The sequence below is a fragment of the Malaclemys terrapin genome, chromosome 16, assembly GCF_027887155.1.
Source record: "Malaclemys terrapin pileata isolate rMalTer1 chromosome 16, rMalTer1.hap1, whole genome shotgun sequence".
NCBI classification, from domain to species: Eukaryota; Metazoa; Chordata; order Testudines; family Emydidae; genus Malaclemys; species Malaclemys terrapin.
In genome coordinates, this window is record NC_071520.1 from 19,909,790 (window position 1) to 19,936,621 (window position 26,832).

Consider the following 26,832-nt stretch of genomic DNA (forward strand, 5'->3'; position numbering starts at 1 on the left):
GATCAACATTACCCAAAAGAGCCATAGTAGTGTGAATTCATTGTTTTATTTACTATGGTACTACATCTCTACCCCGATATAACACGAATTCGGATATAACGCAGTAAAGCAGTGCTCCAGGTGGGTGGGGCTGCGCACTCTGGTGGATCAAAGCAAGTTCGATATAACTCGGTTTCAACTATAATGTGGTAAGATTTTTTGGCTCCCAAGGACAGCGTTATATCGAGGTAGCGGTGTATATTATATTTATTGTCACAGCAAATAAGTTAATAACTTATTGCAAGTTGATAACTTAATTCATTAACAACATACTAAAAGCATTCTGACCGGTTAATAATTAAATCACACAGCGTTTTAATATCATGTGATGCAAAAGCTGCAGGAGACACATTAAAGAGACACTTGCGGCTTGCAAGCCTGTCTGAGTATCACTGGTTTAACTAAATCTAATACGGCCAGTGGGTTTTGTAATTGTTCACGTTACAAACAGCTAAACATATTGCAAATTAACTTTGACCTAATTACTATATTAAAAGAACAGGTTTAGAAATGAGACATTGTAATTGTTTACAGTAAAAAGGAAGACAGACAAAGTAAAAAGGAATCTTAAAATAAACAATAAGCCCCAATGTATGAGTGGCAAGAGACACTGTTACAGGCAAGTTATATAGTTCACGACTATCCTGTTTTGAAATTGATTCTGCAGCTATTAAACAGACAAAACTTTCAGGTACTTCAAACCTGCCCGTAAAAACTGCATGATCAGACCCTTTGATTTTTTTGAAGACCGATTATGTGGGCAAGCTGTTGGAAGACACTATGTAAAATTTAATTTTGCCTTCTGTTGATAAGCCTCAGAACTTTTTTGAACCAAACATTTACCAGATGGATCCGTTTTGTGTCGCTTACGTTCCTTCCTGACGTACACTGGGGGCAACTTAGACTCTGGAATTGGGTTGGTATCATACATCAGACACATAACAGAATCGATGTAGATGTCATTGTCATCCTGAGGTGGGGTAGGGGGAGTCCAAAGCTGCACAAAACACAGTATACAGGTCATTATGATTTGTTAACTAACTACAGATTTCTTCTCTTCAAAGAGATTAAAGCCTAAATAACTTACAGGCATTATTTCTGTTTGTCCGTCTGGGCCTTCGTAGACATATTCCTATAAAGCAAAGAGAGACAACAGTTCAAACAATGCCAGTGACAGGACTGCATAACACCAAGAATAAATAGCTATTAAGTGACACAACAATCTCTAAGTCATTACCTTGTTGTATGCATCCTCCCGAGTGTAGGTAAGTAGTTCCTCCTCTTCTTCCCAAAGCATTTTTTCCTCCTTTTCTTTCAGTTCCTTCATGTGATAAAATTCCCATGCTTTTTTTGAAGCTTTCAATTCCACCTAAGTGACAACTCAGTCCATTTATAAAACTCTATACAGTACTATCCGATGGACTAAAATCTTTACAGGGACAATGTCAACTTGCATTTTGGGAAATGGGCAAATTCTTTTGAAATTTCTAATTTTCAGGTAGAGCACTTTTTAAACATTATAACCTGCATTTTTTTTTAACAAAATTTCTTTAATGAAATTTTAATAAGGGGTTTTCTGCTCCCCAATGACGTTTAAAAGGATCATTTGGGTTAGCCTGCAAATAAATAAGCTCAGATCTGGGGTTCATTACTTGGCTCTGTCAGACATCCCATGTGACCTTGAGCAAGACAGTTGTGCCCCAGTCTTACAATTTATGCATGTGCTCAACATTATTCAAATAAGCAATCCCTTTGCAGTCAATGGGACTATGCCTGTGTTTCAAGTGATGCACATACATGAGTGTTTGCAGGACCATGGCCATGTGAATGTCCCTGCCTTAGTTTCTCATTTGTAAAATGAGAATAATACTTGCCTACCTCTAAGGGGTCTTGGGAGGAAAAATTCAATAATGTCTGTGAGGTGCTTAGATACTATGGTGCCAAGGCTCATAACAGAAACTTCAGAGGGTTTTTCACTCATACTGAAGATGTCTCTCTGCTGGTATGAACCGCAGAAGTTTACGAGAATGTGTATTCATTGATATCTTACCTCACTTATTCTTGGTTTACTCTCATCAATGGAAACATGGAAGAGTTCCAAATAATTCAAAGCATACTTCTCAATTGGAGTAAGCTAAGGGAATACATTAGGAGAAGACAGTTATTGCTGAGGATAACAAAGTTACAATGCAAACAGAGGTTTACCAAAGCTGTCATTTAAAATAAACCTCCTTTGTTTAAGGTGTAATGCCCCATGGAAGTCAGTTGGAGTTTTGCCACTGATTTCAACAGGAGCAGTATCAGGCTCTTAGAAAGCAAAGCTGCTCTAAGGTCAGAGTGCAGAAAGTTGAAGTTTTTGAACTAAACATTCCCAATTGTTTTAAGAAAATGTGTATGGAAAGTCAAGGTACCTGATCCACAACAGCAACTAACTCCTGCAACTGCGAGGGCTCTTCATTGTACTTCGGCTCATACAGTTCTGAAATTAAAGGTTCTATGCTCGATTCTGCTCCTGCTTCTTGTACATGTTTGTTTGGCTCTTCATCTTCTTGTTCAATGCTGTTGAGAGCCTTTAAGTAAAAAAAAAAAAAAAAAAAGAGGTTTTAAAAGATACAATATACCTTTACAAAAATACGCTTCAAAGGGTTGACACAAAGCCCACTGAAGTCGATGGAAAGATTTTCACGAACTTCAATCAGCTTTCGAGCAACCTGAAGATTGTAAATAAAGCCACAAATTTACACAAGTACATGCTTTCACAATAAAAGTGTTAAGTACTGTCATAGTGGCACAGCCCCACCCACACCCAATATCAATTATTTAGAATGAAAACTATACAAATATACATCCTGTCTACTTTGCCATTAAACTTGCCCTCCCTACACCACACACTATAATGGCATTAAAAAAATTAAATATTTCCAAAAATTACTTTCAACCATTAATAAACAGGCTCTCTTATTCCTATAATTCAAGATACCAGTTGGTTTCAAACTCAGAGGACAACAAGCAAGTCATTTATTGTATAGGCCAATTGCTCTAGTACCTTGAAGAAATTGGTTAAATAAAAAGCCACACTACTATAAAAAGGTAGAGGTAGAATTAAGAATTACTTTTGCAGAGAGCTATTAAAAGGAGTACTTTGGTATTTCTGCTCTCCGTGCATGCGTTCATCTCCCATTAGTGTTAATGCACATCATGCACACAGGTCAGGTAGGGAAATCCCACTGATTACCTTCTGAATATGTTTAAAAAAAAAGGCCATACGCATGATGCAAATTTTTACAATAAATATTTACGTATGTATTCAGCAAAGAGACCAAACAGCTCCAAGGGAATACTCAGCTATATATGTTTTATAAACTTTGCTAAAACAGAAGAAAATTTTATACAAAAAAGCTAAACAATGGAATTGAAAAGTTAGAATTCAAAAAGTTAAGGCAGACATTTCAGACTCAACTCATGCTGTTGTACTTTCTCCTTTCATCCTCTGATGCCCATTAAGACAAATTTGTTATGCAATTACCTCTATAAAAGGTCTTGCAACCTTGGGTGAGATTGTTTCTGCTGGAGAGGGCTCCTGAGAAAGTACCACAAATTCCTCTGCTTTCACTCTAAAACCAGAATCCTCCATAGGAGAATGAACCTCAAACAGCTCCTGGATAGTTTGCTTGGTAGAAGGGCAGGGGGGAAAAAAAAGTACATTAAGTTCTTCAAGATTATTTCAATTTCTGATGTTACTCAGAGTTAACTTGGGGGCAAATGGAGCTAATAAGTAGGATCTTAGTTAAAAGAGAAACCTTTAACTTTTCTAAAAATATTTCTGGAAAGATTTTCCTTTCTCTTCAGTACACTTTTGCCAGAGGAGGGTAGAGAAGGATAAGTGTACTTTGTATACTAAGGGTACTGTAAGGGAGTTCTGAAGGGTCCACAGTTCACATTTCCCATGCCTGCACTTTATATCCTCATTTTCAAAGCTATATATTGCCACATCTATCCTTTCAAGCTCCACAGAATTATATCAATGGGTAAGAGACCAGGCTGAAATCAAACCCAGCTCTTGAGCACAGTAGTATATTATCAGGCCACTAGGTGGCCTAAATATATCCTAAGAACAGTGTATTAACTAGACATAGATTAGACTTACTGATTGCTTAACTCAAATACCAATCTAAATAAATTTCTACTAAACCTTTGGCTTTATGATCCATATGTCATATCAATTACGAGAAATCTCTTTGGGGAAAAAAAAATGAAAAAATCTTAATATAAAAGTACCTGTGTTAAAAAGGCCATGGAATAGTCATTTCCCTGAGCAGCTACTTCTCGAATCAAATCCTTAGTGCCATTTTTCAGAAGCTTCTCTTCCACAGAATTACCACTTACAAGCCTAGAAAAAATGACAGAGAATTTGTTATACCATTCTCACAATGGTTTCCAGAAATCAAAGAAGAATTTTAGCCACCATCATGAACAATAAAGTTGAACTTGTAGGGCTTTGTCTAGTGGAGGATAAAATGTGTATTCTTAAACAGTGTTAGCTAGCACATTTTAAATAACATATTTTAAAACTCTAGTGTAGACAAGGCAAGTTGTATTTTACACATAAGCTGGTTGAGGTGAAGCCTAGACACCCCCTGCCAGCTAACACACGTTAAAAATACACTATACACCTCTACCCTGATATAACGCGACCCAATATAACACAAATTCTGATATAACGTGGTAAAGCAGCGCTCCGGGGGTGTGGGGGGCTGCGCACTCTGGCGGATGAAAGCAAGTTCAATATAATGCGGTTTCACCTATAACGCAGTAAGATTTTTTGGCTCCTGAGGACAGCATTATATCGAGGTAGAGGTGTAGTTGCAAAACATGCTAGTAAAAACATACTAGCTAACACAGTCTCTAAAGTGCCACAAGTACTCCTGTTCTTTTTGCGAATACAGACTAACACGGCTGCTACTCTGAAACAGTTTAAGGACACACCTTTTATCCTGGTCTAGACCTAGACAAGCCCTTGACATCATGTTTACTTTGTCTTAGATTTATCACAAAGGGTGGGCTATCATTAATAAAACTGTCATTATTTAGAAATAACAAAAAACAACAGCATTTGTGAAACATAATTTAAGAATAAACATTAGAGAAAGAATCTATACTAGGAGTTTCTACCCTGAGCGTTGTTACATTGTGATCAATTGTTATTCATGATTTTTTGCCCTCAGTCCTATCTTACTGTAACATTTTCCCTGAGGGGAACCCAAACACATCCATTATAAAACTTTCTATTAGTGATCAAATTAACATACAAAGGATAGTAATTCATCTAGAAAAATTAAAAGACAGAAGACTTCAGTATAAATGTTTCAAAAAATCTATTGTTTTTAAGACAGACTATATTGTTAATTAGAGAGAAAGGTAAGTGAAGTAATATCTTTAATTGGACCAACCTCTGTTGGTGGAAGGGACAAACTTTTGAGCTTCACAGAAATGCTGGCACTTCATTTTAAGTGGTCTTCTACATCATGTGTGAACCTCTTATGCTTAACAATCTGTCCCTATATGTATTGAGCTCAGACACAATGGTTACCTTCCCCAGAACTGAAGAAGAGCTCTATGAAGCTCAAAAGCTTCCACCTTCCACCAACAAAAATTGGTCCAATAAAAGATATTACCTCACATATCTTGTCTCTCTCATATCCTGGGACCAACACAGTTACAAGACACCAAACAAATATATTAGTTAGTATTTTGGTTGACTTCCTTAATTAGCTGAAAAATTAAGCTTTTTTTCCATCTGAATTTTAAATCACATAAAATGGGAAACATTGCTTCTAAGTTTTAATTTTAAATTAGAGCATGCTATAGAAAAGGCTGCTCTGTCTAACAGTCACCTGTATATGTGGATGTCTTTGCATCTCCCAATTCTGTCGCACCATTCCTGAGCCTTTGCATCCATCACTGGGTTTAAATCATTGTCATAGAATACGACAGTGTCTGCCTCCACAAGGTTGACACCTGTGGAACGACTGTGAGAGGAAAGGATGGCACAGAAAATGCGCTTGTCTCTGTTGAAACTTTTCATCAGTTCCTAGACCAGGGGGAAAAATTGGTAAGTAGAACCATAAACCAATACTGAAATAAGATTACACTCACTCTGATGGAATGAAAAGTGAACCAAATCTAGATTTCTCATTCATTTTGAAATGACAAAGCAGGTTTCCTCTTCATGTATCAATGCTCAAAATTAAAATTTAGAAGTATATCACAACTATATCTGTGGTTAACAGATAAAGTGACCTTACCTGACGTTGTTCATGGTTAGCATATTCATCAATTCTGACAAATGTGAGAAAATGGAAGTTCAAGAACAGCTCCAGTATATCTAACATTAGAATCATCTGTGACAAAATCAGCACACGGCGTCCCTCGGCTTTCAGCTTCTGAAGCAAGACAGCAAGAGCTTCCAACTTTCCTATGTTTTAGGGAGAAGAGATTATAAAGACTTTATACACAGCATTCAACCTCTGCCAGAGGAAGCAGATCTGTGTAATACAGGTTCTCCTTTACCTGAATCATACTGCACCAGTCGGAGGTCAGGGAACTGTAGTAAGCGTGGAGTTGTAATCTGGTGCAGCTGATGTAAATATGGAGTTGCCTTCTCCTTAAGATTGTGCTTGAAGACTTTCATCTTATGACTATATGAAGGGGGAGGTTTTGCTACATACAAACATGGGGGAGCAGCAACTGCAGCTGGTAACACACAGCGAGTCCTGAAAATGCAGCAGAACTATTTCAATAGGCAGGAGGCAAAGAAACGGCACTTTTAAGTGATCAATTCTAGCAATCATCTTTCAGCGTCCCAGGGTAATCCCATTCTTACACCATTACCTAGATGGCCTCGCAATTCTTTGTGTGTCTTACTAAATATTATAGGTGTCTCGAAGAGTAAAATGTTTGAATTAGTTTTTGTGGACCAATCTGGATAATGGCTACAAAATAATATTTTGCAGTAAAACAATAAAGGATTAAAGCCTTGAGCCTGTAGAGTGAGAACTCCCATGAGTACACAGACTGTTTGCAGGATCAGGGTCTGCAAATCTAAATATTAATTTCTACTCAATATTTCATGAGTAGGGCCCTACCAAATTCACGGTCCATTTTGGTCAATTTCACAGTCATGGGATTTTTAAAATAGTAAATTTCATAATTTCAGCTATTTAAATCTGAAATTTCATGGTGGTGTAATTGTAGGGATCCTGACCCAAAAAGGAGCTTGGGGGAGGGGGTGGCAAGATTTTTGTCGGGAGGGGCTGCGGTACTGCTACCCTTCTGCGCTGCTGCTGGCAGTGGCGCTGCCTACAGAGCTGGGTACCCGGAGAGCAGCGGCTGCTGGGCAGGAGCCCACCTCTGAAGGCACCGCCGCCACCAGCAGCAGTGCAGAAGTCAGGATGGCCTGGTACGGTATTGCCACCCTGACTTCTGCACTGCTGCCTGCAGAGCTGGGCACTCAGTCAGCAGCCACCACTTTCCGGCCGCCCAGCTCTGCAGGCAGCAGTGCAGAAGTAAGGATGGTAATACGGCGACTCCCCTAAAGTAATCTTGCGACCCCCCCCCCCGTAACTCCCTTTTGGGTCAGGACCCCCAATTTGAGAAACGCTGGTCTGCTCTGTGAAATCTGTAGCATATATGATAAAAGCACACAAAAGGCCAAATTTCACAGGAGGAGAGACCAGATTTCATAGTTCGTGACGCGTTTTTCATGCCCATGAATTTGGTAGGGCCCTATGGATGAGTAGCGGCAGTTGAATGAATTTCCGTAAGAGAAAAAACAGATGTTTATTCCACGCACAGGAGATTGAAACTAGCATTTTTCCTGGCAGTGGCAATGGGTCAATTGCTCTCCAAAGAAGAGACTTGACAGTCCATGCATAAATCAATCCTCCATTGTGCCAAAGAATGGCAGCTCAGACATTGCTAAGAAACAGCACCACCTGTACAAACCCTACTGTAAGCAATTCCAAAGAAGTCTGAAATTCTCTCTCTAACAAATTCCTTTGCACTGTGGGTTTTGAGGAAAACTGCACTCATTTTGCTCTAGAGAGCAATCTGAAAGCTTATATGTTGAGAAATTCTTCTCATACCTTAATTGAAACACAGAAGACACTCAGACGTATAGGAGACAGTGACAATTATAAACAACAAAAGATTCTAAACTCAGCCATTAAGAAAAATGTAGTGGTTACTGTAACGCACATCTGCTATTGCAATGCTAAATGGCCTAAAATAAACAAGCTATGAACAGGAAAAGGCAGTTTTACAGATGTTTGAAAAGAACGCTTAGAAATTAGTAATCTTAGTAGAAATCCATAATTATGAAATTCACAAATTACCTATTAACAACATCCGTTAGGGATTCCTGCTGCTGATCTGATGTCAGGATCAGGTTGTGCAGTGGATCACTTGGGCCTTCAGAGGCACTCAAGGAAAGGTAACAGTTCACAAAGCCAGCCCACCTCCATTTATTGTCCCCAGTGGAACAGTGTTGCGGGACCTTTCTTTCACCAATCAAAGAGCAAATTCCCAACAAGTCTCTGCCATACACTGGAGCTCTGGAACAACGGCGCTCATTGCCAGAAAATATTCTGTCAAGGCGCTCCTTCAGAAGCCTGTTCTTTTCTTCAAATGATTCCTTTGCCAACAAAAAGTGACAAAAAAAAAATGTGCTGCTTATAATGAGGATGACAAGAGCATGAGTTACTTTAGAACAAAGCTGTAAACATTAAAACAACATAGTAGAGATAAATGATGTTTTGTATCATTCACTTGCCAAATTGGTACAGCTACTTGGGTCCAACTTCTAGAGGATTAAAATTTAATGTACAATTTGAAGAGCACAATTAAATTCATCTCTAGTTAAAAGGCTCACTTCCATCATAACTTTGAATGTCCTTGCTTTGGTTAATTTAAAGTTTCTTTAATGTTTCATAAAAAAATATTTTGTTAATTTATCTGGAACATTCCAAGAAACGTATGAATTTCCTCAGATTCATCCTATGGAAGGCTTCTCCAAAAGTTGCGTAAAAGTTTGCTGTCTCCCCATATTTTTATGGGTTTTTCTAAAATGAATTTTAAAAAATTCATCTATTTCTAAACTTCCTCCATGTTAAGAACATACAGGGAATTTGATGGTTCTCATAACTGTTTCCGCAACTGGAGGAAATTGTGTCTTGCTGTGCATTATCACATACTTATGATCTATTTACTATGTAATATCCTCTCTGCCAATACACACAAGCAATCCATTCACTGCTGTGGAGTTTTACGTAACAAAATACGTTTTAATTAATAATTCCTAGCCTGTTTTAAATTCAAAAGTTTAAACCAAATCTGAAACACTGAAAGAAATTGTTTTGCCTACCCTATAAATCAAAACTGCTATATATTCCAGCTGTATTTATTTAGTTTGTAAATTTTATTCCCATATTCTTGGAATTGATAAAATATTAATTCTGAGAAGTTTTGTTTACACTGCAAAATAATTGCAAGTACCTGTGATTGTCCACCATGGGTAGGTGCAGGTTTTAATGTTGGTCCTGTGTCACCTGATGTTAAGTTAGTAACTGCAGTTCTACCTGGAATACAAACTAAAGATAAACCAAGTGTTTATATGTATATCTGCAGATATGTATCTATAATGTATAGAACCTCTCAGTCTTTAAGGCAATATAATATTCCAACAATGTACCAATCTTGTCAGGATTCAAACAGCTGACAGATGTTCATACCAACTGCTTAAAAAACAAAGCCCCCAACGCAGAACAAAAGGACCACCGAACAGCCATCAAATACTAGCAAGCCAAGTTGGATTAGGACCCGTGACAGAGGTGAAAAGTTGCATATCCTGGTTACTCTCATTTCTGTCAGAAATTAATCTGTTTATGCTTCTACTTCAGTATACATACTGCAAGAGCTTTGTCTATTTAAAGTTCTCTTTGGGGGGAAAAAAGGCTTTGCTTTTTGTTTATCGCTTTGCTCATTTAGCTTGCTTTTTCTTTGGCGAGAAGGTCTCATTGGTCTACAGGACAGATCTGAAGGGAAAAGTTGTTAAGTTTACAAGATAATACAGAGGAGGAGGAGAAATTGATTTACAGTCAGCTGGACTTGGCTTGTACTGAATAACCTTAATTTTTGTCCTCAGCTCCATTACTTGGATTTATCTTCTCTTACTAGTGCATGTGACTAAAAGTGTGGTATATCAAATTATTCTATTGTGTTTAAAAAACCTAGTTTTGAGTCTCACCTTATAGGATTGTCAAGTATTCGCCACCATCTTATTGTTTTAAAGATAGTTTTGGTAAGTCTTTTCTGTATTTTTTCCCCGTGTATTTATTTGTTCAGGTAAGAGCAACATGGAAGAGCCAGTATTACTGTTAGGATTTTATATTTAGGCAATTCTTTTTATACATTTACCATCTAGTATCTGCAGTGTATTGCTTTTGCAGGATTTAAGCAGCAGAGAGATGTTTAAATGTGATGGCGAGCCTAAGGTCACAACAAGTACCTTTGCCATAATAATTTGGCTCTACATGAAGCATGTTGTTACAAACATGTTAATATATTGCCAATATTCATGTAATTATTTGTCTGTGTTCCTTCCCTTTCCCTGCATATTTTGAATCACAAAAAATTGTTGTCCTGTAAAGGAACACTAAAAGTGTTAAAAAGTCGTGAGGGTGTTTTCGTCTTTCTGAATTTGACTAAGCAGGTGTACAATCAACATTTCTGAGCAATGCCATTGCCTGGGTTTTGCTTTGCTTATGCAAAGACCTGGTGCCTTCATGATCTTGTGTGTATGCCATTTGCAACATTATTGTATTAGTCTGACAATTCGATAACTATCCAATTTTTAAAAAAACAAAAGAAAGAGTGTCCTGCCAGATAAAATGATGCTGTCATAATCTTAGGGATCTCATAGTAATTTAGCTCTTCTTTCCAAAAATATATCAATTCAGTATTCATACAATGAAACACAACATTTATATAATTAAAAATACACCTAATACATCTTTTTGTATAACACCTTTGAATCATCTCACAGCACGTGTATGAATGCAGTTATTTGCAAGTTCTTTCCCAAAACAGCTAAACCAGCTACTAGAATATTACACAATAACAGTAATGTAAATAAAACTACATTAGGGTTACCATTCGTCCGGATTTACCCGGACATGTCCTCCTTTTGTGTGCTAAAAATAGCGTCCGGGGGGGAATTTGTAAAGCACTCACAATGTCCGGGATTTCCCCCTCCCCTGGCAGAGCAGAGCGAGCGGCTGGGAGGGCTGCAGGAAAGTCCCGGGCTGGACTCCGGAGCAGCTTCCTCCTCCCACCCCCCCCTCCCTGCATTCTGAGCCGGCCGGCAGCTCCTCCTCCTGCAGCCCGCTCCGGCAGCCCTGTGCAGGGCCAGGGACCGGGTTTTGTGTTGTGCTGGGGAGCTCAGCCATGTGTCCGGCTGGCACAGAGCCCAACACCCTGTTCTGAGCAGCAGGGTAAGGGGGGGCAGGAGAAGGGACAGGGAGGTTCTGGATGGGGCAGTCAAGAAACGGGTGGGGGCTTTTGGAGGGGAGTGGAGAAAGTTTTGGGCAGTCAGGGTACAGGTAGGGGGTAGGGTCCTGGGGGGCAGTTGGGGGGGGTCTTAGGAGGGGGCAGTTAGGGGACAAGGAACAGGGAGTCTTAGGTAGGGGGTGGGGTTCTGGAGGGCAGTTAGGAGCAGGGGTCCCAGGAGGGGGCAGTCAGGGGACAAGGAGCGGGGGGTAGGGGGCTGGGAGTTCTGGGGGGGAGCTGTCAGGGGGCAGGAGTGGGGAGAGGGATCGGAGCAGTCAGGGGACAGGGAGCAGAGGGGTTTAGATGGGTTGGGAGTTCTGGGGGGGCTGTCAGGGGGCAGGAGTGTGGAGAGGGATCGGAGCAGTCAGGGGACAGGGAGCAGAGGGGTTTAGATGGGTTGGGAGTTCTGGGGGGGGCTGTCAGGGGGTGGGGAGTGGTTGGATGGGGCGTGGGAGTCCCAGGGGTCTGTCTGGGGGTGGGGGTGTGGATAAGGGTTGGGGCAGTCAGGGGACAAGAGGCAAGGAGGCTTAGATAGGGAGTGGAGTCCCGGGGGGCAGTTAGGGGCAGGGGTCCCAGGAGGGGGCAGTCAGGGGACAAGGAACGGGGGGAGGGTTGGGGGTTTGGGGGGGGCGGGAAGTGGGAGGGGCAGGGGCGGGGCTAGGGCGGGGCTCCTCCCGTCCTCTTTTTTGCTTGTTGAAATATGGTAACCCTAAACTACATACAATGTCAAGGATAGCGTTCACCCAGTGGCAACACTGTGTTCTTCTTGATTTCTAGGCAAGATGTATAGTTTCCTACCACACGCTGCTCACCAGCACTGAATGCTCTCAGTAGAAAATTAGTACAAACTCCCTGCTACTCAATATGACACTGCATTTCGGGGCTGAATTGATACCCTAATGAACAATTAGACTTAATTAGCACAATCTGGTGCAAATATATTATACAGTTAAGAGGAATAATCAACTGTAAGAAGCAAAGAGAGGACATCTTCATGTTTCCACATTTTTACATTAAGCAAACGAGCTACTCTGAGCTTCCAGCATACATTCAAGTTTGCAATATACAGACGCAAACTAAGCAATTATGGCTTCCCATCATCTGCAATAATGGCATTCACTCAGCATTTAAGGCAAAGTCTTGAAAGTCAAAATAAGTGCTTAAAAGATGAATCACAAAAGTCATTCTTTATTTTTCTTTTATAATATATAAAAGTAGCCTCAGTAGTTTCAGAGGGACTCTTCTCTCATCTTAAACCCATAGAATGTTTAGGCTTTTTACTTTGGAAATATAAGGTCCTGAGAATTACCTGTTTTTTTTTTGGAGGACTTTAGCAATATTAGTGGTACTGAAATTGCACTGAAACGTGGTATCCCGGATGGAGGATGAAACATTAAGCTATACCACCTTCCAACGTAAGACTAGACATTCCCTACCTCCTCTCTCCCCACAAAAGTTCCACAAAAAAGAAGAAGTCAGGATCTGAACCTTACAGCCATCTTAATGCATGAAAAAAGGATCAGTAAATGGACTTCTTTTAATTATTATTTCGCAGATGACCTTCAATTAGGAGGTGACTATAGCAAACAGCATTTCTAATGGACAATCCCAATAACTGCATTTCTTGTCAGTTAGTAAATTGCTGTTTTGTCTTAAAGTCAAAATGGCACAGGTACCCCCTAGACACCCAGTTCTCTGTTGTTTCTCCCGTTAACATCTTGATCATGTTTATAAACAAGGCTGTCAAACACCTGATGTGTATGTACAAAGGGGAAGAGCCCAGAAAACACAAGGTCAACTAGAAAAGGCAAGTACAGAAAAAAAGATCAGTTAGTGAAGTCACTACTGGAAGGAGGAAGCACATAAAAGACTACCCAATGCCCTCATAATATACAATAGATCCACTTATTAGCAACCTCTCAGTTCCCAGCAAAAAAAAAACAAAAAAGTTGCCATTATCTGGAAGCTGTCAATAAGTGGAAGGCAGGTTTGTGGGGCTGCAGCCAGGGAAGGAAGCACTGGGACATGCTTTCTCTGGCTGCAGTCCTCCAAACCTGCCTGTGGCCAGAGCGCCGCATGTCCCAGCACTTCCTTCCCTGGCTACAGTATTGTAAACCTGACTGCAGCTGGGACCCACATGAGAGATAAAGGGCTGCTGGGGTGCACACGTTCCCACCCAGCTGGTGAGCCCCTGCGGGTGTCTCAGCACTATGGGCTGGGAAGGGACGCTATAGCCCAAATGACAGGACTTTCCATGGGGACCAGGGGTGATGGAGGCCCATGGAGCTGCATGGTGTCTCTCCATGCACTCTCGCGGTTGTGCCTTACCCCGGCACATGGGGTGGCAGCCAGGGAAAGAAGTGCTGATTTGTGCCAAACTCAAGCCCCCAGTGCCAGAGCAAGGCACAGCCCTACAAGCACAGGAAGAGGTGCTGTGCGGCTCCAGGGGCCCCCAATGCCTGAGGAAAGACCAGGCATCCAGGCTACAGCCTCCTTCCCCATTGCTGCCCTTCCCCAGCCTGCAGCACCTGGACTCCAGCAGGGGCTTCCACATTGCAGAAACCTGCATGCAGCTGGGGCCTTTCTTCACCAAAAAGGTTAATAAAGCAGCATGCCTGTTCCCAATCTTTAAACCCATTAAAGTCAATGGGACGGCACTGGTTCCCAGCAAAATGTTGCTACTAACTGGAATTTGCTAATATCAGGATTGCTATTAAGAGCATCTGCTGTAGTAAAAAATAAGCACCTAGATTCTACTTTGAAAAGCGGCAAATATTTTGAAACTTACATTTTACTATCCAGTGCAATTTGGTTTTAGAGACAGCTTGAAAAGAGAAATTTTGAATACACAGTGCAGCCTCAACCTCTCTGAAGCATGCATTTTTTCCATTCTGTTTTGGTTTAAAGATTTGTGTTTGTTTCCAGTTTAGGTAACTCAATCCCCGCCACTTAAACAGAACAAAATAGCTCAATCAGTTAGCTAGCCCATGTTTCTGAATTAACAATGACAATTACCTGGTACCAATTAATAAGCAACTTGAAATACATAAAAAGCAACTTTGCTAGGTAGATGTCAAACTGGAGACATCACTTCACGACAGAGCACCTACCTTGCTGCGTTACTGCTGTAGAAGTTGGCACACCTGCTTGGTGCTGGTTTCCCAAAGCATTCAGAGCATTTTGAACAGTTCCTGCTTGAGAGACTGTCTGCATGACAACTGGGCCCTGAGGCCGCAAGTACTGCTGGCCCGGAGCCGAAACAATTTGAAGAACACTTCCTGCAATTGTGAGTTAAATGAAAAAAATGAGTCAGTGCAAAAGACAGAAGAGCCAAGAGGCTTCTCCGGCAGGGTGTATTACCGCAACAGGTAAGGCCTACCCTGCTGGGAATATCTGATTCCAAGTGAATGAACACAAAGGTACTGTTCATCTAATGCAAGAATTATTCATCTGAAACTAATCAAAGGAAGTTCGTAAGATTACCTCATTTCCTTACACGCCAGAAGGAAAAGGCAGCAAGGTATCAGGAATCTATGTATTTGTTTTTAAATTTACTCCCAATTATGTAATATCTTTCCCCAAATATACAATATTTTAATTTTAATTTTGCTGTACATCTAATTTACTTACTGGATTCAAAATTTAAGATTTTCTGGTGTGAGGACAACCACCTACATTTTCTCAAAGTTACATACAGAAATATCACCACTTAGGAAAGGAACCTCATAGGTTAAATCATTCTAAAACTAGGATAAGCCCATCACCTTCCCTCCCCAATTACATCTACTTCATGGGCCTAATTAAAGCCTCTTATTTTGCAGCTAAGCAAATTTCCCCAGAATTTGGGAGTTCACAAACCACAGAACCTCCATAACCAGAGCCAAGAGGGACTGTTTCAGAGCAAGAATATCGTATGCCATGTACTCTGCACATAGCAGTTGCTGGGTTAAAATAGACACACATTAGTTTATTATGGAGAGGTTAAAAAGTAATGTTGCAGAAACAAGGTTAAAGATTACTTGAATTTTGCTCCACATAACTGTGTATTTAATTTTTAATTAAAGCATTCCTTTATTCTATGTGCACAATATACATATAAGAATATATTCATGAATGAAATATTCAAATAAAATTTATAAAAATGCTGTAACCACATTTCCTTTAACAGGTGTATATTTTTTCTAGAGAGATCTACCTTGCTGCCCCTCACAGTACAAAGAACAGACACAACAAATGGTATTATCAATGGAAAAAAATACCTCCTTTTTTAATATGCTTAAAGTACAGCAATGAGGAAAGCCTTCCCTGTCCCAATGGTCTAGTGTATCAGCATTAGAAAACCCACTGATTGAAGCTGGACAGAAGAGTACCTTGCAGCTGCAGAGGCTGCCCTGCCGTCAGCTGGCGGAGTTGGCTGTGTGATAAAGTAAATTTATTCCCTTGAAACTGCAGTGTTACAGGTGTCTCTGGCTGTGCGATTCTGCCTTGCGCTGATGCTATGGAGGCCAGGTGGGCTATTTTTACTACCTCACCACCTGTTAAGGAGGGAAACATACATTAATGAATGCCCTTCTGTTCCCACAATTCTAAATGTTGGTTAGTAAACTGGTGCTGAAGCGCCTTCCATGCATAATTATATAAAGTGCTTCAAAAGTGTCATATAAAAGTTCAGCAGGTATTGCTTTCTGTATTAGTTGGACAGACTGGAAAAAACCGATCATTTAAAATTAAACATCAACATTTGAGAAGTTATCCTTTCACTTTTAGTAGCAAAAAGTGTAAGAGCTACCTGAAAACTCATGTGACACTTTATAACAGAATAAGTATACATATTAAAGTGATCTCCACTGCCTTTTCAAGAGCACTAAGAAAGGTTTAACGAAAAGACAAAATATTCACTCAAAATAAAATGAGAAAAAACACATTTTAAAAAGCTTGAAGATTAAAATGTGCTGCGTAAGCAAGATTTATATTAAGTGAGCTGCACTTTTAGACAAGTCAAAAAGCTCTAAAATTATAAGTATCAAGATTTTTCTGATTTAAATGCAGAAAGTTTACAAGCAAAAAGCGTCAAGTAAAGTTACAAAATGGTGGCATGAAACTTAGCTTTTGTAAAGGCAGTGCATTACCCCAGAGAGAAAATTAATACATCAGTGCTCAGTATTCTATATACATGCTAGTAGGCAGGGTACATACAACCTTAAAGCAAAGCCTCACTGCTTTTCTCTGCCTAACAGTTGTGACTTTTGTCTCTGCGAGAGAGGTCTTTAAGCAGATGGATTAGTGTTTAATATGAAAAGAATAATTAGGATAGAGCTAAAACATTTGGTCTGAAGGAAGTCTTGCCAGCAGAGGAAACATGCAGAAATAGGAGATTAAGTTGACACCACTAATGTATGTCCACAGCAATTCTATTGTTTCTTATCCAATTTTTGATTTTCCTTGGTCATAAGCAGCGTAGTGAGCAAGGCTAATCAGAAGAGTGAAAAAAAAAACAAAGATTCTGTACACATTTTAGGGTGCCTAGTAACTTAACCTCATTGTAGTAAAAAGGTGGGAGAAACCTTGAAAGGGGAGGCCACTTACTAGGCAACCGTGCCTGGGCCTGAGAGGTCAGTACCAGCCTCTGAGGCAGCACACTTTGTTGGATGGTGTGCGAGGGGGCCTGTGGCTGGGTCTGGCCTAGCTGTGAGGCCTGTGCAGTGGTCTGACCCCGCTGTTTCACAGGATTGGCTGTGCTAGTTGCTGTGGTGAAGGTCGCTGCTGGCTGGTGTCTTGGAGCACTGGTAGAAGCCTGAGTTGTCTGAAACTGTGCTGCTGCAGCTGCAATCAATAAGGTTTGTTTGTGCAAGTTGTTAGAGGTTTTAACTCCATTGTTTTAAACAACCTGCATTAAAAAGAAACCTTCCAACAGGATATTAAAATGGCTAAAGGAATGGCTTTTCCTTACAGACTGGGATTTCTACCCATACCTATCACTCCATCCTATTTTTACAACAGTACATAATCGGTAAGCATTTTTTAAAAAGACTAAGTATATATACAAAAGCATTGTAAATCCCTAAATTCAACAGAACATTATATACAATTGGGGGTTTAAATACCAATTGTGTCACAGTATATTTCATGCATTATCAGTTAGGCTACACCAGATGAGCTTTGCACTACAATGGTAGGTCACACTGTAGCAACTAGTGGAGGAAATTTACTGGCTATTAGTTTGTTTTTATTTTATTTTTTTAAAAGCCATTAGTAATCTAGACCACCAAGCTAGAGGAAAGAAGAGTTCTATTAACAAACTAGCATATGTCAGTATATTCAGAGGTTTAACTAACTAAGGTAGCAATACCTTTTTTACCTTGATTCGCAGATACTGTAGCAATGGGTGATCTTCCTCGCACTTGTCCCTGCTGAGTTACTGTTGCTGTGGTCACTGTCCGCTGCACTTGAGTACTTGGAAAAGCTACAGTCCTGCCATCAGGCTTCTGCCCATACTGAACTGGCTGAAACAACCTGCAAAGTACATGCAAAATAAAAGCTTAAGAGAAAATTATTAACCAGGCCTTTAAAACTCCACTCAGCTTTCCCAGGGGAACAGGGAGATCAAGCCCATCTATGCCTGCTAAATTTAAGCTTTCCTTGAAACTTTTTTTCCCCCCTAACTGATGCAATGCTGATTTCTTGAATCTGCAGACCAACAGCTCCATTGCCTCTGCTGCTGCTCACAGCTTTTCCAAGAGCAGCAACAGCATGACACTGAAAAAGAATCGGATTGGCTTCACTAACTACTATTCAAAAACCTTGTGGACAGCAGTGAAACCAACTAGAAATCGCTGACACTGTTGCTTGGGAAAGCTATGACCTGTAACACATAGGTGTGGAGTTGTATGAGGAAAGGAGAAGCCTTAAGGAGGAGAGGAGCAAAGATATCCTGCCACTCTACACAGCTAAGGAGAAGGAAGAAAGACAAAAGGGAAAGTTCCTTCTCCTTTGCAGATGTTTGCATCTACAAGGGAGCATTTGAACAGGACTAAACACTGGTAGAAATTCCAGCATCCCACTTCTGGCTTCACTGATCAGTCTCTTATCTAATCATATTTGATACCAGACTCCAGCTGGTAGATATCTGATAAAGTTTGCAAGTCTTGTTATTACATACTAGAAAACCTACATGTATGCAGAAGTGCTGCAAAATCTGTACAAGGGGATAAATTGCCACATTTCTTTCAACAGCAACTCCAAGTGATAGGTTCCAGCATATACATGTGTAGTACACATGCAGAAGAATTAAAACTACTATGATGGGCTGCAAGAATCGGGGCAGAAAGCAGGAGAAAGAAGGAGGTCCTCAGAATTTTCAAAGGGAAGTGGGGTGCCCCCCTATGGCATCTCTAGAAAGAGAACCTATACATCTTCCAGATTCTTCAGTACATTGGTTCCTTACAAGAGAAATACTGTTAGAAAGCATACCACTGTTTGTTCCTATGCTACTGCAGACACAGCTAAATGCCTGAAGAACTACCTGCAAAATATTCACTAATTCTGCAAGATTTGCTTTCAGTATTCTAGGATTCCTAGAATCAAAGGCTATTCACTTCTAGATTAGTGTGAACCATAACACCACACTAGCCAAAGTAAAAATTCAGCAACCCTATAGATTGACTCAAAGTGGATCTCGGGGCTTGTCTACACTGTGCTGCACTGAGGACTATGGGAGTGTGAATTGCAGAACGCGATAAAACGTTGCGCTCTAACTGCCTCACGTGGATGCTGCTGGCACAAAGCAAAAGGTACCTACCTGGCGGTAATGTACATTAACACAAACGAGGTACCTTTTAGTTGCACCAGCAGCACCCACTCAAGGCAGTTAGGGTGCAACATTTTGGTGCCCTCTGCAATTCACATCTCTACAGCCAACACTGCGGCACAGCACAGACGTAGCCTGTGTCTTGTGTTTCACAAAGCAGCTCCATACTACATGCTTGTCGTGAAAGTGCGTCATGTCATAATGATGTTTGGTTGTTGATCTAGAGCCCAAGTCTGCTAAACTAACCCCTATTATCAGTTTATAGCACCCTAAATGTGCTTTACTAAACCAAAATCCTAGTTTTGAGGGCAAACAAGCTGAAAGCGTGCCATATAATACTAACAAAATACAGAGTATGATGTGGTCTGACGAATGTAATGCATTACCAGAAGGGATCTTAAAATCTAACGTTCAGTTTCATGGGTAAACATTTTGAAAATACAATGAACCTATAAACTAGATACAGGTAGAACGCAGTGACAGAGGATTTCTGACAAGTTTAAGATGAACTGCATTCCTTTTTTAAAATTCTAGCTCAAAGAAAGAGCATTTTCATATCAAGTTGGGTGTACCTGCTTGGTTTGAGCTTCACTGGGTTGGGTCTGGCTGGATGATGGGAGGAGCTGTAAATCTCTTCAATAAGCTTTCTGGTCACCTTTTGTTTTGGCAGCACTTGTGCTTCATAGTGAGTCATTTTATTTTCTATCCCAATCAGATCAAAAAGACACATGTCTGTATCCTAGGTTATTGTGAAACAATAAGGTTTACAAGTCAGCACATAAAAATAATAAAGTTCAACATAAATGATACAGAATAACTAGACTCATCTTTTGGCTGTTTAAAGTGAAACTAACATTGCTGGCTTCTCTCATTTACAGCATGTTTTTCGGGATGGGGGTGGTAGGGAGGGGGAGGAGAAATCAGGATTTTTTTTTTAAGCTAATAAAAGTTAAACTGAAAATGCCAAGTCTCCAGGTATTTTTTTGGCCATAACTACAGTTGACAGTCCCATCTTTAGTGTTAAATTGGCTAGGAGAGGAATTAAACTGATAGAGCTAGGGAAATCACGACTTAGATAAAACAGAGTTGCACTTTTCCTGATATTTCAAATATCATCAACTGAGCTACATACCAGCAAATACAGTTTGTAAATATAAAATTAGACTACAGGGCATACATAGATTTTTAACAGTAAGGAAAAAATATTCAATTGTCTTTTTAACATGCCCATCATTACACAGGCATAGTACATACGCATTAAAGACAGCAACAAACCCAACCAAAGGGACCATGCCTTCACCTTTTAGCCTGCTTTCTTAAGGTGAAGAGGTTGTTTTCCCTTGCTTGTCTAGAGCAACACTACTTCTTTGGCAATAAGCTATCCCAAACATCACCATTTGTGCTAACACAAGAACAATAGTGCATTGAATCAGAAAGTTCTCACCCTTGTGTTAAAAAAGAAAGTCATACTGTCCCATGGCTATTATAAATCCTGAAAGCAGGAAAATTAATTGGAATATTATACTCCTACAGCCTATCTAGATTTTCTTCTCATTTAAGAGTGTATTTTTGGGTATAGGAAAGCTCCTGAAGACAAGAAATACATAACAGTAATGCAAAATGAAGCCAATTTCTCTTTGGACAGCTGGAACATGAATGCAAACTTATTACTCAACCATTTCTTAAAACTCATACTGCAGGGAGAAAGAGAAATGTAGTAAACATGTGTTCAGTTAGGTGGTGGACTCCGAATAGCAAATTCATTCCACTTATAATCTATAGTTGGGCTTGCAGCACAGTCCCACGAACGAGAGGCTGATGTTATGTTCACTAAACACCAACATTCTGCAAGGACCATTTTTAAACAGTTCACTTTTCACTCACCTCCCAAAGATCCCGGTCTAGTGCTTTTAGTACCAAAGAAGCAGTTCCATATTCTAGTGCCTCTGATACATACGAGGAGCTGGAAAGCCTGGGATTTATCAGGTCAGGGTGATTACAAATCCTTTGCAGCTGCATCAGAACGTAAAGGACACTGACAAAATGTCCACTTTTAAGAGCTTCCTGGGTTCTATAAAAAAAAATATATATATATATATTGTAAATTTCTCAGTTTAAGCATAGTTTTTATAAAGTCTGAAAGAGACGTCATTGAACTCATAGGGCTAGAATCTGAAGTGTAATATGTTACATAGCAATCTTAATATATACTTAGGTTTAAATAGAGAGATGTTCCAGGAGTATTTAGTGTAACACAATATCATTTCAAAATATGTGAATGTGATTTTGGAATTATCATGAAACTGAGGAACGAAGGACACTGTCAGAAACGGTCTAAACCAGGGGTGGGCAAACTACAGCCCGTGAGCCAATCCAGCCCTTGAGCTCCCACTGGGGAGCGGGATGTGGCGCTCCAGCGCTCCAGCCAGGGAGCAGGGTTCGGGAACAGTCCGCATGGCCCCCGGAAGCAGCGGCATGGCCCCCACCCCGGCTCCTACGTGTAGGGGCAGCCACGGGGCTCCGGTCCACATGCTTTCCCCACCCCAAGCATCGCCCCCCACAGCTCCCATTGGCCGGGAACCGCAGACATTGGGAGCTGCAGGGACGGTGCCTGTGGATGGGGCAGCGCGCAGCAGAGCTCCCTAGCCGCGCCTCCACGCAGGAGCTGGAGGGTGGATGTGCCACTGCTTCTGGGAGCCACCTGAGGTAAGCACTGCCCAGAGCCTGCACCCCTGAGCTTCCCCCGCGCCCCAACCCCCTGCCCCAGCCCATATCCCCCCCCCCACTCTCCGAACCCTTGGGTCCCAGCCTAGAGCACCCTCCTACACCCCAAACTCCTCACCCACAGCCCGCATCCCCAGCCAGAGCCCTCATCCTCCACCGCCCTAGACCAGAGCCCCCTCATTTCCGGCCCCATCCTGGAGCTTGCACCCCCAGCCAGAGCCTTCCCCCCCTCCCACACCCCAACCCCAATTTGGTGAGCATTCATGGCCCACCATACAATTTCTATATCCAGATGTGGCCCTCGGGCCAACAAGTTTGCCCACCTGATCTAAACAGACAGGTTCTCCACCCCACAACTCTGTCAATCAGCGGCATCCTTACCCACACCACTATTCCTTTGTTTTACTCCTGGACATCCTCTGAGCAGAAACTGACTCTTCTGTTGAACTCTGGTGGCTTTGTGGTTTGAAGAACCATCCACAGAGGATAAGAATGATTCCAAAACAGCTTTTAACTGACCATCATTGATTTTAGGTATCCAGAGGTAAATGGTTGCTTTTTTCAAAGCCCATCATATCATTTGGCTTTAACGTTAGAAGTTTCAGGGTAGTTATGTCATATTATTTGGTCATGATGAAAAGGTTAAGAAAAATATTAAATGCAACCACCCAGGACATAAGTAGTTTTTTAATCTCCTTATGCAAAGAGTAGAATCATAACAGTTTTTACTTTGCTATTTGAATTTCTTACCCTGGCTGCAATATGACATCTTCATACATAGCCTTTTGCCGATTAGAAAGACGACACTTTAGCACATGTTCATATTTTTTTGTTAGTTGCTTTTCAACATCTCTCTTTGATCTTCGCAAAATAAATGGTTGAATCATCTGAAAAATTTCATAATATATTAAATAATCTTCCTTCACATTAAAGATACTTTGACAACTTGAAGCTAAGATTACCAGATATAATGCACACACAAACAGCAGTTATGCAGCCATTTGTGTATAATGCGATTATGCTACTACAAAACTGGCTGCAAAATTGCTGCTTGTTGGTTTTTTTAATTTCTGCATTAAGGTGCTCCAAAATCTAAGCTTTCGGTTTTGTTTTGCTTTTTGTTAAAGACACTTTTAGCCCTTATTGGGTGGGGGGGCTAGGGGGCCCCACATAAATCAAAAACCACCCTACAAGTTGTAAAATGAATGTAAATCAACCCTCCCCCGAGTCTGAAATGGCAGCTTTGAGAGAGGTGTGAACTGCTTGTATTCACAGTAAAAAGATGCTAAAGATTGCTAATTATTTCAGTGATTATCATTTTAGCAGACACTTCCAGCTTCTCCCCCAACAATTTCTAAAATGCCCTTCTATCAGTACAAAATTCTGTGGCACACATTGAAAATTTGTGCGCACCATATAAAAAGCCAAATTTAACATGCAAATCTTTCTTAAGGTTTTACTAATGACTGTACTGGATTCCCAGGAGCAGGTGGCTTGGGAAGATCCCTGCTGCATAAATTCTGGGCTCCAGACTTTAGGCCCAGTGTTCCACATAAGACACAATGCTTTGATCGTGGTATAACACAATGCTTATAGGAGGAGTTCCTATATGAGCTGATCCAAATGTTAAGAAAAGGCAGAGAATTCATCAATCTGAACCCTCCATGCCTGAGTCAACTGTGTTTGGATACTGAAGTAAAAATGAGAAAATAATTACATACTCTGTGTAATCTTATAACAAGTTTATGGCAATAATCCTGATTCTCCTCGTTGGCTGCCTTCACTGGGAAATCTAGATAAGATCTGGAAATTCCTGGAATTAGAAAATGCACCATGGTCCACAACTCCATCAAAGTGTTATGCAAAGGAGTGTCTATCAGGAGCAAACGATGCTGGCTGTGAACAATATGAAAAAGAAACTCAGTAATGAGGTTTAACAATTAAGTAGTTTTTAATAAAATAATGAGACACTTATCTGAACACTCTGGGTATTTGACAAATACTTAAAACACAATAAATTAAAAAAAAAAAAAAAAGAAACAGCAACCCCCAGAGCATACAATAACACTAAGTAACCACAATAAACCAAATTAACACAAAAATAAAACTAATTCTACATTTTCCCTAAACATTGCCTCCAACAATATTTGCTTCTTCAGTAAATAAATCAGTTTGCCTGAAAGTCACAGCCATAATGGTTAAGACATAATGCTAATTATTAAATCGGAAATTAAAGACAAAATGAATCAGTGTTATATTAACATTTAGGACAGTTATCTTTATAGTTATAACGTTAAACTCCAGAGCTTCCTATCTGCTTGAGTGTTTTAATAAAAAGAATTAAAAAAAAAATGTTTTATTAACTTAACCCTTCTGACACACGCATTGGAACTTTCATGCAAAATTAGTGAATCATCCAAAATGAAGCAGTTATCCATCAAACTAGTTTCTCATTTCCACAATATTAAAAAAAAAAAAAAAAATGTAGGAAATATTTCTGCTTGAGCAAGTCAAGGTCCAGAACATAGCTATAGCGCTATGTGAGCTGCTACCATTTGGTGCTGAGCAGGTCTCTGAACCTTGACTGCTCAAATAAAGGGAACTCTACAGTGTGCAACTAACATACTATCCACGTAAGAACCCAGGCAGAACAGAACAGAATTCTTGAATTTGTGAACAGAAAAACGAATCTAAAAGCAACACGAAGGCAAAATTGTTGATACGCTCCACACCTTCTGAGATTGAAGAGTGCCTCCCAGTGCTTCTCAGTCATGTTTTTAATTTGCTGCATTTCATCTACGACTAGGTACTTCCATCGTATTTTCATGAAGGCATGGTTGCCTTTAAACAGTTGCTTGTACGAAGTGATACATACATTAAAGCTGTTGGGTTCCATCCATTCCTACAAAAACCAAAATAAATAATGATCCATACAGGCAGTCTCCAACTGTTAATACTAGTAGGACAGAAAAGTAATGGCAGAATTCCAGTGATTATGATTGCATGCTAGCCACTTTACAGCGATTAAAAAAAATGAATCCCAAATTATTTAAGCTAATACTGGTCTTCAAACTACAGTTGGGGTCCAGAAAGTGAGTAAGGGTACTGCATGTATTGTTCAATGCTTAGGACACCCTATTGCTTCACTTGCATTTTCAAAGAGACTTATGGATAAGAAGCTCTTGGTAAATGCAAGAAACCCACATTACATTATTTCATTGTTCACTTCTTGTTGTATCTCAACAAGAACAAGCTGCATAAATCTGTGTACCTAAACAGTGATCTAGTCTCATCACTAAAAATAAGCTTTGCAAAATAGAATACCTGTCTCTTTGCTCTAAGTTCTCTTTGGCTGCCAAAGTACAGAAGAATTTTCAATCCGGGGCACCAACGTTTCAATTCAAGCTCCCACTTCAGTATGTTACAACTTCGTACAACAACAAGATGAGGACCCCAATTACCTACAGGAGGAAAAATACAGCAGAGGACAATACAGACATGGGATAAATACTGAAAACTCATTTTCTCCTTTCTGCTTTTAAAGTTAAGAACTGTATGTACTGAATTCATTGTGTGAGCCAATACTAATGTCAATACAAGACTACTATAAGAACAACTGTTAACTAGTCTGAGAGAATACAAAACTGTAATTCAAGGTTACAGTTCTGTAACTGCAATTGTTTATCAATGGTTGAGTCTCAGAAGTTAACTGAGTCATTTGTTCATTACACAATGTTGATTTTTTTAAATACTGTTAAACTGGAGATTTTAAAAACATTTGGCCCCCAAAATCCGAGGCAGGGGAACGGGAGATTGAGCAGCGCGCGGTCAACTGCTAAAACTGTCCACTTAAAACACAAAGGCACCTGAGTGTCATATTCCAATATAAATAGGGTTTTACTAAAATAATTGTCCTTGTCCATATGCTACCAAAGTCTGATTTGAACCCACAGAATCAAAGAGATTATGATGTAAGACTGAATCTCTGTTTCTCTCTCTCTCTCATTTTGTCCAGAGTACATTTATTTGTCAGCTCAGCTTCTGCTACTAGCGTCTGGTGTTGCTGGCAGCTGGCTCCTATCCCTTCTTCATCCCCTTTATCAACAGCGGCAAATCTAATCTAATACCCGAGCCACCTTAAGTGTATCTGAATAGTGTGTTTTGCTGCCAGAATACTAAGTGTGCTGCATATACAGTTCTGCCCCTAATGAACCCAACTGTTTTTCAACTGGGACGTGTCACTACTTCTTAAAACAAAAAACACAGATTATAATTGAAAAACCCAGATGGCAGCTATATTAGAAATGACTTGTGCAGATCTGAGGAATGTGGTCAGCACATGTCAGATGCAGTCTTTGGGAAGTTAGCATCCTTTTTGGATTGTAAGTAATATGTATTAAAGTACAGATAATAGTTTGCAGCTCTGCAGCACCTTTAATCAGGCATCAAAAGAGCTTGATAAATACCTCATCCTTCACCACTTCTGGAGATAAATACTACCTCTTGCAAACCACAGCAAATAAAGCATCCGAAGAAGTGGGCTGTAGCCCACGAAAGCTTATGCTCTAATAAATTTGTTAGTCTCTAAGGTGCCACAAGTACTCCTGTTCTTTTTGCGGGTACAGACTAACACGGCTGCTACTCTGAAGCAGATTTTA

At 40.2% G+C, this 26,832-nt stretch overlaps 1 protein-coding gene across 8 annotated transcripts in view; it reads right to left on the reverse strand.

The window, feature by feature from the left end:
* The window catches only part of EP400 (E1A binding protein p400), a 65,905-nt gene that overhangs the window by 18,948 nt on the left and 20,125 nt on the right, over nt 1-26,832 (reverse strand). For 5 of the 8 annotated variants that reach the window (XM_054006675.1, XM_054006674.1, XM_054006673.1 and 2 more), the window contains 22 exons: nt 25,499-25,635; nt 24,907-25,076; nt 23,896-24,070; nt 22,925-23,061; nt 21,335-21,521; nt 20,023-20,189; nt 18,002-18,156; nt 17,230-17,466; nt 16,014-16,178; nt 14,754-14,921; nt 9,592-9,686; nt 8,433-8,731; nt 6,610-6,812; nt 6,345-6,514; nt 5,934-6,130; nt 4,318-4,429; nt 3,566-3,709; nt 2,451-2,609; nt 2,090-2,173; nt 1,277-1,408; nt 1,127-1,171; nt 883-1,036 (listed from right to left, as the gene is read on the reverse strand). In XM_054006675.1, coding sequence (XP_053862650.1) covers nt 883-1,036; nt 1,127-1,171; nt 1,277-1,408; nt 2,090-2,173; nt 2,451-2,609; nt 3,566-3,709; nt 4,318-4,429; nt 5,934-6,130; nt 6,345-6,514; nt 6,610-6,812; nt 8,433-8,731; nt 9,592-9,686; nt 14,754-14,921; nt 16,014-16,178; nt 17,230-17,466; nt 18,002-18,156; nt 20,023-20,189; nt 21,335-21,521; nt 22,925-23,061; nt 23,896-24,070; nt 24,907-25,076; nt 25,499-25,635 — 3,492 coding nt within the window. Of the gene's footprint in view, nt 1-882; nt 1,037-1,126; nt 1,172-1,276; nt 1,409-2,089; nt 2,174-2,450; nt 2,610-3,565; nt 3,710-4,317; nt 4,430-5,933; nt 6,131-6,344; nt 6,515-6,609; nt 6,813-8,432; nt 8,732-9,591; nt 9,687-14,749; nt 14,922-16,013; nt 16,179-17,229; nt 17,467-18,001; nt 18,157-20,022; nt 20,190-21,334; nt 21,522-22,924; nt 23,062-23,895; nt 24,071-24,906; nt 25,077-25,498; nt 25,636-26,832 lie in introns of all 8 variants that reach the window. The other 3 variants (XM_054006672.1, XM_054006671.1, XM_054006676.1) reach the window with 3 other exon arrangements.